Source organism: Pelmatolapia mariae, linkage group LG10_11 (genome assembly GCF_036321145.2).
Source record: "Pelmatolapia mariae isolate MD_Pm_ZW linkage group LG10_11, Pm_UMD_F_2, whole genome shotgun sequence".
NCBI classification, from domain to species: Eukaryota; Metazoa; Chordata; class Actinopteri; order Cichliformes; family Cichlidae; genus Pelmatolapia; species Pelmatolapia mariae.
In genome coordinates this window covers 26,840,960-26,852,500 of record NC_086236.1, presented here as the reverse complement: position 1 = coordinate 26,852,500, position 11,541 = coordinate 26,840,960, and the positions used below count along the sequence as shown (strand labels likewise).

The 11,541-nt window shown below is 39.5% G+C and overlaps 2 protein-coding genes across 6 annotated transcripts; both read right to left on the bottom strand.

Annotated features, from left to right (window-relative positions):
- Window positions 1-26: 26 nt before the first annotated feature.
- On the bottom strand, window positions 27-1,231 carry gja2 (gap junction protein, alpha 2). Of its 2 annotated transcripts, XM_063485947.1 has the most exons (2): window positions 490-1,231; window positions 27-444 (listed from the first exon to the last, which is right to left on the bottom strand). In XM_063485947.1, the coding sequence occupies exons 1-2, from the start codon at window positions 1,226-1,228 to the stop codon at window positions 170-172; spliced, it is 1,014 nt and encodes a 337-aa protein (XP_063342017.1). In that variant the 5' UTR covers window positions 1,229-1,231; the 3' UTR covers window positions 27-169. The 2 variants fall into 2 exon arrangements, with proteins under 2 accessions (XP_063342017.1, XP_063342016.1); XM_063485946.1 differs by having other exon boundaries at window positions 27-1,231.
- Window positions 1,232-4,956: 3,725 nt separating this feature from the next.
- gjb1a (gap junction protein beta 1a) lies at window positions 4,957-11,521 on the bottom strand. 4 transcript variants are annotated; one of them, XM_063485771.1, is made up of 3 exons: window positions 11,420-11,477; window positions 8,402-8,487; window positions 4,957-6,334 (listed from the first exon to the last, which is right to left on the bottom strand). In XM_063485771.1, the coding sequence occupies exon 3, from the start codon at window positions 6,318-6,320 to the stop codon at window positions 5,598-5,600; it is 723 nt and encodes a 240-aa protein (XP_063341841.1). In that variant the 5' UTR covers window positions 6,321-6,334; window positions 8,402-8,487; window positions 11,420-11,477; the 3' UTR covers window positions 4,957-5,597. The 4 variants fall into 4 exon arrangements, with proteins under 4 accessions (XP_063341841.1, XP_063341840.1, XP_063341839.1 ...); XM_063485770.1 differs by lacking the exon at window positions 8,402-8,487 and having other exon boundaries at window positions 11,420-11,521; XM_063485769.1 differs by lacking the exons at window positions 8,402-8,487; window positions 11,420-11,477 and adding an exon at window positions 7,774-8,078.
- Window positions 11,522-11,541: the final 20 nt, after the last annotated feature.

The following is an 11,541-nucleotide window of genomic DNA, read 5'->3' as shown; positions in this document are numbered from 1 at the left end:
TCCAGCGTGTCTCCCTGAGTGCTCTTAAATCTTGGCTTCCAGCCTTTTATCTGCTTTGTGTTTACCTCATTTTTCCCCTAACGTCTTTCACACTCATATTTTACATATTATTACATGTTGGTGTCTCCAGTTTTTCCTGAGTCTTCTTGCATTAATATTCAGTAGATTCTTAGATCTTCAGGTCGTCCATCCTGCTCTTGAAGTTGCTGTGCTTGCTTGACTGACTGTTTCTGCGCTGATTTTCGATGGACATCTCAAGGACAGGACTGGAGATTTTCCTCCCCTTCATATCATTTTCTTCTGCTTTGCCTTTCCTCTCCACAGCCATATTATCTCTGTTCTGCTTGTAGGCCACCTTGCTGTTGTAGGGGCTGTAAGCAGAGTTTGGCTCTGGCATGCCGTACTTTGAGTCTGTAGGGAAAGGTTCAGGCACAGCAGAATGACCTCCAAAGTAGTTATAGTTTGGGACAAAGGGCATGACCGGCTCACTTAGGGCTTTGGAACCTTCACGTGCGGCTTTTGAACTCCTGTAACGAAGACCCTGGTGGCACTTTGTAAAACCTAGATGGTACATTTCCACCAGGTTGAGCAGCAGTGAGACGCAGGCCACAGCCAGCATGAAAAGGATGAAGATTGTCTTCTCAGTGGGACGGGAGATGTAGCAGTTCACCATGTTTGGGCAAGGCCAGCGGTCGCAGGTGTACATGGCCTTGAGCTCAAACCCATATAGAAAATACTGAGCTACAATAAACGCCACCTCAAACAGGGTCTTAAAAATAATGTTGAAGACATAGGTCCGCAGCAGCGCACCTTGTAAACGCGCGTGGCCCTGTTTGTCTTTAACTGAGGGCTTTTTGTCCTTGTGGCAGAATACTTGCTGCTGGTCTTCAAGCTCCTTTTGTTTCTGCTTCTCCTTCTCCTCCATGCGGACCAAATGAAGGATATGACCAAGATAAATGAGACTGGGCGTGGAGACAAAGATGATCTGCATCACCCAGAAGCGGATGTGAGAAATGGGGAAGGTCGTGTCATAGCAGACGTTCTGACAACCGGGCTGCTTGGTGTCACACGTGAAGCTGGACTGCTCGTCGCCCCACACCTTCTCAGCAGCAGCCCCCAGCACCAGGATGCGGAAGATGAACAGCACTGTCAGCCAGACTTTGCCCACTACAGTGGAATGCTCTTGAGCACTTTCCAGCAGCTTCCCTAACAAGTTCCAGTCTGCCATACCGTCTTACAACTGTCCCCTCAGCTTTATTGGCAAAACCAGGAAAAAGGCCTGTAAGGAGAGGGGGAAATGTTTTATTTGAATAAACTAAGTAATACAGCAGACTTAACCTGTCAAGTAACTCATTGAAAATAAGATAATACACCACTTATTACCATAAAAACAGTTGGTAACTTTACTAATAACCACTGATTAGATATGGTAACGTGATAAACTTTAGTAAATGAAATGATGATGATATTTACTAATTAGTTGATTGACTGACTGGACTTTTATAAGGTGATAAGTGATTTTGTTAGCTATTTGCGCATGCAAAATTAGAATCAGGCTTAGGAAACATTCCCACCAGCTTGTTTTGTTCATACAGTAGTTTATATGTTAATCAGAATTCTAAATCTCTATATGAGGAAATATTTTTATTTCCAGGTTAAGCAGAGAAAATTGCAATGATATTGCAGGAGAGAAAGCAAAGAAGCAGGAGGTAGTCAACTGAAGAAACTGAAACAAGTGTGTACAAAGAAGAAGCCAGGCAGTTTTCCAAAGAGTTTCCAAGTAAATTAGTGATCCCATCAGTACTGGATGGGGAACGATTTTCAGAACCTCTCATATCTCAACCGGTGCCTGGCTTTTTTCTTTATTTAGAGCTGTGCTTTTTCTTGCTTCCTCTCTGTTCACAGTTGTTTCAGTTTCTTCAGTAGACTTTGTCCTGCTTTCTTTCCTTAGAGCTTCAGGCTTCTAGCTTTCAATATTGTCTCCACTTTATTTAATTTACCTTCAGGTAAACATATTTCCCTGTATAGAGAAATGGGAGCATGGCAGTATGAAGATAATATGGAGACCGCACAGCCCTGTTGGTTCAGAACATATCCATGGGGGTAAGAACAAAATACTCTATTGCCAACGTTTCATAACTCTGATAGAGATTTTGAGTGCACACTTGTTTGTTGCTCAGGGTAAGATTGTTTCCATGCACATTAGTGAATGACTGCCATCGTCCTGTTACATGAGCCAATTTCAGCTAAGCTTTAGCTGTCAGGCAGGTGACCTCGCATTTGACACTAGAATATTTTGGTATACAGAGAAGTTCATGGTCATCTCAGTGCCTACAAGGATCTCAGATGCTGTGGCTGCAAAACAAGTACAAATCATCACCCCTCCACCACTGCTTGACAACTGGTATAAGGGGTTTTTGCTTAGGTTTGCAAAGATGCAACTTTGCAAACCTAAGGCATGCTGCCAGGTTCTTTGCAGAAAGAAGAGGCTTTTTCCTTTAAACCCTTCCAAGCAAGTGATACTTGTTTGGTCCTTTTCTAAATGAAATATCATAAAATTTCACATTTGACACCGGGGCATGCAGGGAAGTTGTGGCACTGTGTTAAAACTGCCAAAACCTCTACTTTTATAGAGGTGGTCCCACTTGCTGATGATTATTTAATTAGTTATTCATTTAAAGACGTATTATTAGCAGTATCTAGCTGCTATTTACCTTCTCAGTTCCTGTGGAAATAGTGAAGGTGCATTTAGTTTTTTGCAGGACTACATAGAGTCCTATCAGAACTTTCCCTTTCATGTGATTGTATATATAGCACAATAATTCACCATAGCACAGGGTCAAGGGCACATGAGTCTAATTTGTATGTAAATCTAAAATTCCCCTATGTTGTCATACTTGTACTTTGCAGTATACAATACCATGTTGGATAACTAACTGATAACATTGGCATTAGTGTTGTTCAGACTTTTTTAATGAACCTTTTTAAAATTATGACGAGGAGTGTGCCACACATTTAAATGTGAGAACACGACATAAAATCAGTCAAGTGCAGTTTTAATTTAACTAATTAATCTCAAGGTTTTTACATTCTAAACACATTTAATTTAAAAACAAAACAAAACATAACACACATTCAGTGTAAACTGTTTGATTGCTTGACTGTTTAGATATGTAGTTAATTTAAATAGTATGATGAATCCGTTTGGTATTGTACTTGAGAAATCCCACGTTCAACTTTCCCAGAGAATGCTGATCATGAATTCACCCGTTTGTACTCATAAATGTTTGTCAGAACGATCTGATAAAAAGTGCAGGGACACAGATGACTGTGTTTGAGAGAAAGCCCCGGAGCGGTCTGGGTGAGACTCTCAGGATCGACGCTGATCTTGTGACACAGTACTCCGACTCCAGAATTAGGTGTCTAGTTTAGATCTCATGGCATATTTGTTACGGTTTAGAAAAGAAATAAACTTGAAAAAAATACTTAAAAATGTCCTGAGTGATTATTTAAAAAATCAAAAAACAAATCAAAAAATTTAAATCCATATGGTCACATGGTCACATGGATCAACTTCTTTTACCACAGCTGAATGTGGAGTTGTTTCACTCTGTTCAAAATACCTTTCATATTTTTTCTTCATAACAATTCTGCTAGCGAAGCAATAGTAACATCCCAGAAAGATTAAGAAAGACCTACCTGATAAAGTTCATTTCTTTCAGTCACTTGGTGACCTCTTCACTTCACAGCGAGGCCATGCTCTTCTGAGCTACTGAGGAAACTGCAGCACCAAAGATAAACTTCTCTCAGGCAGTTTTCTCTGGGATTCTGCTCGGTGCCCTCCCTCCCACTCTGACCTTATCAATGCCCAGTGCTCAACAAGCCACAACAGCTAAACCCCTTGTCTTGTCTCAGCACAGATGAAAACATTCCTGTGAGAAGAAAAGTCTAAAATCCTCTCTGTCAAGAGGTGTTTCTGTTGAACTGAGTGGCAGCTGAGGAGTCCAGTGAGGATGCAGGTTAAGCATACCACTGTGCTCTAAATATAATTCATGGTGAAGGGAGTGGTTTTGTTGCCACTTTTATGGTGATCTGACCCATGACTGCGTGGACGAGCTTTAGATGGTGCAGAGCCATCCCTCAGTGCTACACGGAGGAAAACTGCATGGAGAAATACCTGAAAAAAATGATGCCTGCAGGATGAGGATGGTGTACTAACCTAATTATGCTATTTAGACTTAAGGTCCCTCTATTGAAGCATCAGAAAAGACAACAGAAGTTTATTCACCTGTACACAAGTACAATTACTCATCACAAAATAACAGTGTGAAAAAAGACATACTGGATTAAAATCACTTTCACTTGGGGTGTTTTGCAGAAGGCCATCTGTAAAATAAGCACACTTATAGCCATTTTACTGTAAATTAATTTGCCTTCCTGAATAACAGACTCCTGCAGGGATTGGTTGTTTGTACAGTGCTGTCAATAAATCTGTACAGATGATGTGTGGTGATGGTTTCCATAAAAAGAGAAACACCCTCATTTCTCTGGGACAGCAGGTTCAGCTGTCAATGGGGGTATCCACACACTGAAACTCCTACATGGTGGGTCCACTGATAACACCAACACCAATAACACTCACCTGAGACGATTCTTCGCAGGTGACTTTGAAGATCTCACACACAGTGGGGTTGATGGGGTGAAATGCGTGGATGTTTCGTTCACATATTTTGTTTCCCTCATTCACACTTCTGACATTGGCACCTCTGTGGCCTCAGCTTTATTTGTACCTATCATTAACCACCGCCCGCTGGTTGTTTATTCTATCACCTTTCCACAGAGCCAGGAAGTCCTGCCAGAGTACGCTTAAACAGCTTTCAATCTGTTATATGTCAGAACAAATCCCCTTTAACCGAGTAGGTAAAAACAGCACAGTTAGTTTAAAGTCTGGTTGATTTTATTCTGTTGTGTATGGACAATATAGAAACATTCCACTTTCAAAATAAATACATTTAAATAGAAATATCACCATGTTAAGAAAGCTTCACACAAAAAAAATTGCAATTCAAGTTTTTTTCTATTACTGTCTTTCCAAGTGAAAGTATTGAACCACCAATTCAAATAATGTGACTGCCCCATTCAATACATATGAAATGCAACATGTTTACTACATGCATGTATTAGTATAATTTCACTCACATCAGTGTTTGTGATTATGTGTCACATAAATAACAAAATATTATTAATGACCATGCCCACAATACACTTTTCTCAACCAACTGAAAGTTTTGCTATGGCTTTGGGCAGTTTTTATAGTTTCATTTCAAGATAAAGATTAAAACAAATCCATGATAGCTGAAGGCTGTAATGTGGTCAGTGGGAATATTGGTTTATTTAGTGTTTTTTAACTGATCTGCAGTCAGACAAACACCAAGCTATCCATTATAACTAGAAATGTTTGTCGAAACATGAACTGCTGGCTTTCTGCATTTGAACCGGTGAATCATCGCCATGATATAAACCTCACAAGTTGAATCAGTAGTTGTTACCTGAACGGTCACTTATATGTCCCCTTTGTGCTGCTGCTGTGCATTTTGTTAGAATGAGCAAAGCTTTTGTTGGATCCAAGCCCCCATAGTCGAGTCTCCAGCATTGTGCAAATGCTTGCTGCAAGCCTTCCCCACCAAGAAGACCACCTCGGCAATGTTGAGTAGAATACAAACACCTGACACAGCCAACATGAACACGGTGAAGACAGTCTTCTCTGTGGGTCTCGACACAAAGCAGTCCACCGTGTTGGGACAAGGGTAGGAGTCGCACTTCACCAGCCGGATCATCTTGTAACCAGGGTAGATCATATAAAACACATACATAAAAGTGACCTCAAAGATGATACGGAATAAAAGGCTGATGACGTATGTCCACCACAGGGCCCCCGTGATTTTCATCTTCTGCGTTTTTATCTGCTCCAGGTCTTTGGGGTTGGACCGGCCCGACAGTTTGTAGAGCCTCTTGTCAACATGACGCCGATGGGCAACATGCATGGCTACCAGCAGGGCAGGAGTGGAGACCAGGATGAGCTGGAGTGCCCAGAGTCGAATGTGGGAGATGGGGAAGAAGTGGTCGTAGCAGACGCTGTTGCAACCCGGCTGCTGCGTGTTGCAGGTGAAGCCAGACTTCTCGTCGCCCCACACACTCTCGGCTGCAACCACGAGGACCAGGATGCGGAAAATGAAGAGCACGGAGAGCCAGATTCGACCGATGCCGGTGGAGTGGCGGTTCACACCGCTAATGACAGCATAAAATGATGCCCAGTTCATCTTTGGTTCCGGGTCTGAAACAAACAAACACCAAAATCATATGATATCATTTTTTTTGTAATTACAATTTTTTTATTGTAAAATAATTTTACTGCAAATCAACACAATAATGTAACACAAATCCTAAAACGATAAAAAAAGATTAAAATCATCTCTTTTTTTATATTCATTTTTATATTTCTCTGCTTTTTTATGTGATTGCTTTGTTGTCTATTATATGTATGCTGCTATGACAAGAGTTTCTCTGATCCGATCTTATGATAATTCTTACTGTTTGAGATTAGACATTCAAGTAAGACTGTCTTCTTCACATGTAGCCATTCGGCAAAAATGAAGGCTTCTTAAATCTTAAAAAAAAGGCCTGCCATGCTCTCACTTGGACAATTTGTTTCCAAAAAAGCAGAACCAAAAATCAGCAAGTGAAGCAATGCAAATGATGTACAGTAAATCCAGTGTGTAAGGCTGTACTCTGGAGAGTTGACCAATGCAAATTTACCCGGGATCAGTCCCCCTGTGTTTCTCTTCAGTATATCCTCCCTTTGCCCTGATGTATAAATTACTTCATCACATTAACTCCTCAGGACTTGCAGGACTCTTGACTCTTGCATGTTGAACCAAAATCCCCTTGAAGTTCCTAAAAAGACTTAAAAATTTGCTTTATAAAAAAATCACTAACAAATCCCATCTTGTGACATAACAGGCACAAAATTACTGGCCCTTCAGTACAAGTAAACTTCACAACAGCAGCTTCACGGAATAAATGATTTGTTGATCCATCATTCGGTTAATTTTCTGAGTGAAAAAGCTGTTTAGGCTTTTTTTTCCCCTAAAAGCAGAAAATCTCCCCCCAGTTTCTGCTGTGATGATTGTTTGTACTTATTGCCTTCTGTGACATAAAACTGAATATATTTGGATTATGAGAAAACAATTTGCACACATCATCATGCATCAACTCTTTCTGAAGGTGTTAGAGTGACACTTAAGTTAAAACTATTGCTTGAAAATGATCAGGAAATATTATGTAAAAGATTATGCACATGAAAATGATCTATGCATCAAACTTAGAACAAGAAAAAAATACTTTAGATTAAAAAGGCTGGAAATATAATTCTCTAAAAATTCTCTAAAAGTTCTCCTGAATGTCAAAGTCAGACACAAAGGAGAACTTCAGTTCCACTTTTCAACAGCAAACTTAAAACTTAATAAACACAAAACTGTCTTACTTATTCACTTTAAATAATAGCAACCTGCACACTTGACTTAAATCAGAACACATGGTGCAGCCACACTTTGGCTGGACTTGGTAAATTAATAGTAATGAGTACATCACAGCTTTTTTTTACGCCTATGATTCTTCTTAGGCTTAAATTGTAGCATGTTTGATCCCCTTGGTGTTGATCATTACTGACTGCTCTGTTATGTCTGAGTCTAGAGTAAATGTCAGAGTTGTTACCGGGCTCAGCTGGAGGTGTAAGAGGCATAGGAGGCAGCGTGGAGGACAATGTTGACCCGCTGGTTTGGCATGGATGTGAGTCCAGAGAAGGAAAAAAGCCTCTCTGCCCCCCTCTGCAGCTGGCAGCCCACTTAAGAGTGCAATACTGAGGTCTGGCACCATGTGTCATGTGACATGCTTTCACCAGTAGCCATGGTGTTGCATGCAAAATGAGCAACCGTAGCTGGATTAACAGACTCTTGGATAGTCGCCACTCACCGGAAGGAAAATCATTTGTGCTCCTAAAGGACGTTGATAAGTTACAGAGAAGGACTCGTCTGCTTCTTAGCTTAGAAGGTTTTCACACAATTCACTGATCAGGCAGACAGAAATAACTAACAAGGACTGCAAATAAATAATGTTGTCTGATTATCACTTCTCGGACGAACTCTCAAAAAGAACATGTTTGGAAAAGAGTCTCATTTTCTTTTTTATCCTAATCATATCTTGTGAATATAGTGTGAAGTGACATTAACAGCTAAGCAGGATCTGCCCATGAGCACAGAATAAATGAACACGCTGAAAAGAAACTATTTAATCCGCGCAGCCACATGATGTAGGAACAAAGTCATCAATAAAATGAACTTACCTTAGCTCTGCTTTCAAATAAAGTGCATCCAGAAACATTTAAGTTGGCATCACCAGATCAGATGTGGTTTTTTTTCCAGTCTTTGACTGTGAACAAGAGTATCAAAGCACCATGACTTTGCATTGCTAATGATTTCCCTCACACTAGCCACTGCCCTGCACTGGGGAGGTCATATGCCTCTGTGCAAAGAATTTGCATACAATAGCCCCATTTAGGCAGCGCAAACAAACAGCTTCAGAATTCAGATCAAACGTTTAAATTTCTGCCCAGCTGAAGAATCTGTGTGGGGACTGTGGTCTGTCATGTTGTCCTCAGTATGCTGCTGAGCAGAGGAAGTGGGGGACAGTTTTGACGTAATATGGAGTGTAACATAAAGGTCTTCAACAAAGAATGAGACTCAAAATCTAAAGATAAGAGGACAAGGGTTTGTTATCCTGAGAATCAGACTCTCATCTAGTGTTTCTTCTCGACCTTTACATCCTAATGCTAAACCACTGATTGAACCAGCCAATGACTGTGTTTACTGTGTACTCAAGGGAAACTGAATCCAGTTTGAGGCATTTTCACAGATGGGGCAAAAACTAGCAACCTTTTGAACTGAGTAATTTTTTGAGCTCACTTCTTGTCTCAGTTAAAGTCCAAAAGAGCTGATTTGAATATGACAAACTATTCATTATTATATTCAGTCATTTTTACTAGTTTATAGTTGTTTTTTAATCATTAGTGAGACAGCTGTTATATTTCATGACATCACTTGTCATCATTTGTCAGTGTTATGACCATTTAGTTGGCTATGATGACTAAAACAAACAAAGAGGAATGTATTGTCATGTATCTGCATTTCTGTGTCATAGTATGAGAGAAACTGTTGGTGAGTGACATCTTTAAAAACCTTGGCACCAAGGGAAAGACTGGAAATGTTGAAATGCTGCTTAAACTGATGAAAATACACTTTAATCCTTGAATTCTAGTAAAAGTCACCCGAATGGATGTAGTTTCCAATTTTCCAATGGCCAGTCTACCTGTGCCATGCATCCAATTAAAACTGTATCAAATTTAACATGTTTTCTTTATCACATTAAATCTCCGTTACCTTCTAACCTTTACTCTGAACTTTCATTTCACCTTCTTTTAGTGTCAGGAAATCCATAAACATGCAATTTCTGATGCATGTTTTTTAGGCATATCCCATAAGTAATAGTTTTTCCCCTTTACAATATACTGTTGAAAGTACTGTGACTCCTAAAACTTGGAAAACTTGAAATATATACAGCCTTTTGAGTTTTTGTTTTTAAGTCACTTCAGTTTCAGTTCATTTGCGCGGGGGGGGGGGGGGGGGGGGGGTTCATGTTTCAGTTTAGTTTTTCTTGTTTGAAAATGTTCTTTTTAATTATTATTTTATGAAGGGGAAGCAAAATTAGGAAAATCAGCAGAAGTATTACATTAAAAAGCAACTTTTTGAAAGCAGCTGTCTCGCTGTTTTGCAGACACTATATATATATATATATATATATATATATATATATATATATATATATATATTCGCAAAATGGTTTCAGAAATTTCCTTCAAAAGTCTAGCTGTTGTTTTCATTTTAGTTAGCTATATCTGGCGTTCGGACCACACTCAAAGGATCAGTACGCTACTATTAATTTCCTGGACCTTGATTCCAACCAGATGTTACATGGTCTGTGTTCATGTCACAAAGCAGGAGACAGTCAGCATGAACGGATCCGTTGCACATATTATAAATAACTCTGCTGTACTGTTGATTTAAGTGGTTTTTCATTTCCACGCAGCTGCAGGGAGATTTCACGATGCTGTCTTGTAAGACTCCCGGTGTTGACATTAGAAACACAGGCTGTGACTCAGCTGAACTGCACATCAAGCAAAACTGATCAAGCCCCAAAGATGCAGACACTAAATTCTGTCTACTTGTAATGCAACTGGTGGGTTTAATGAAACAAAGCACTGAAATTGTGCATGTGTGCATTAGAAAGCTTACTTTAGTTGAATCTGGAGGCTGACATCTACAGGTCTTTAAGAGTTATTGCAACAGGATTAATAATTAACACGTAAGCAATGGCGCAGGATCATTTAGTTAAGTAAATGAAAAATAATGCCTCAGCATTTCAAAAATTGAAAATTAATTGTAGGCAATTGGGCCTTTGTATTATTAAACATTGTAACATTAGATTGTTATATCTTAAACGTTAATGTAAAAAAGTAAATACTCTGCTGAGTATTTGTTTTTTTTAACCGCCAAGACAATTCGTTTGATCTGGAGAAATAAACAATATACTCTGTCTAACGTGACAGCCTCACACACAGAGTGTTTTTTGTTTCAAAAGTATTACAAAAAATGTTTGAATAACGGGAACAAGACAATTTTGTAAGAAATCTTTGACATTGACAGCTGCCGATGATTTCTTTATTTTTATGAATCGTGAAGATTCTGATCATCATCAGAATCATCATCTGATTCCTTCTTCTTATCCTCAGGCAGTCAAAGATAAAATCAAAGTCCAATCAAATTTAAAAATATTCTCTGATTTTTACTCTACAATAATACATACATACATAAATAATGGATTTGTTCCAAAAACGAAGGCTGTTAGGTAAAAGCAGGGAGATGAAATGTTCAGTGTTTTCCTCTGAAGTGTGCTGGAGTAAAAGAATAAAGTTGCAGGGGGAAAAACAAAGTAGAAGTTCCCTAGATTTGTACATTAGCTCAGTCCTGTTACACTCTAGATTGCGAGAGTGCCCTTGAAGCAATTTGTGCGGCAATCTCGCTCTAGCCTAACTCCTCAGCTCAGGCCTCTTCTGACAGAAACATGTCTGCACATATAACAAAAGTGATTATAGTGATTCAGAGCAGTTGCAGTAACAAGTAACCAAGGAAATGCTGAGACTGGCATATTTAGGCATATCATCTACTCGCTCCACTGTCTTTACTACAGAATCAGAATCGTCTTTATTTAACCAAGTTTGTGCACACAAACAAGGAATTTGACTTACGTTGCTCGCTGTATGTCATAAACAGAAAGGGCAGCATGTACATTTTTTTTCCAGCGTGGGATTTAAATAAGTTCTCTGACTGCTGTCACGGTAACACCTCAGTGTAAGCTAAGTGCCGTGAA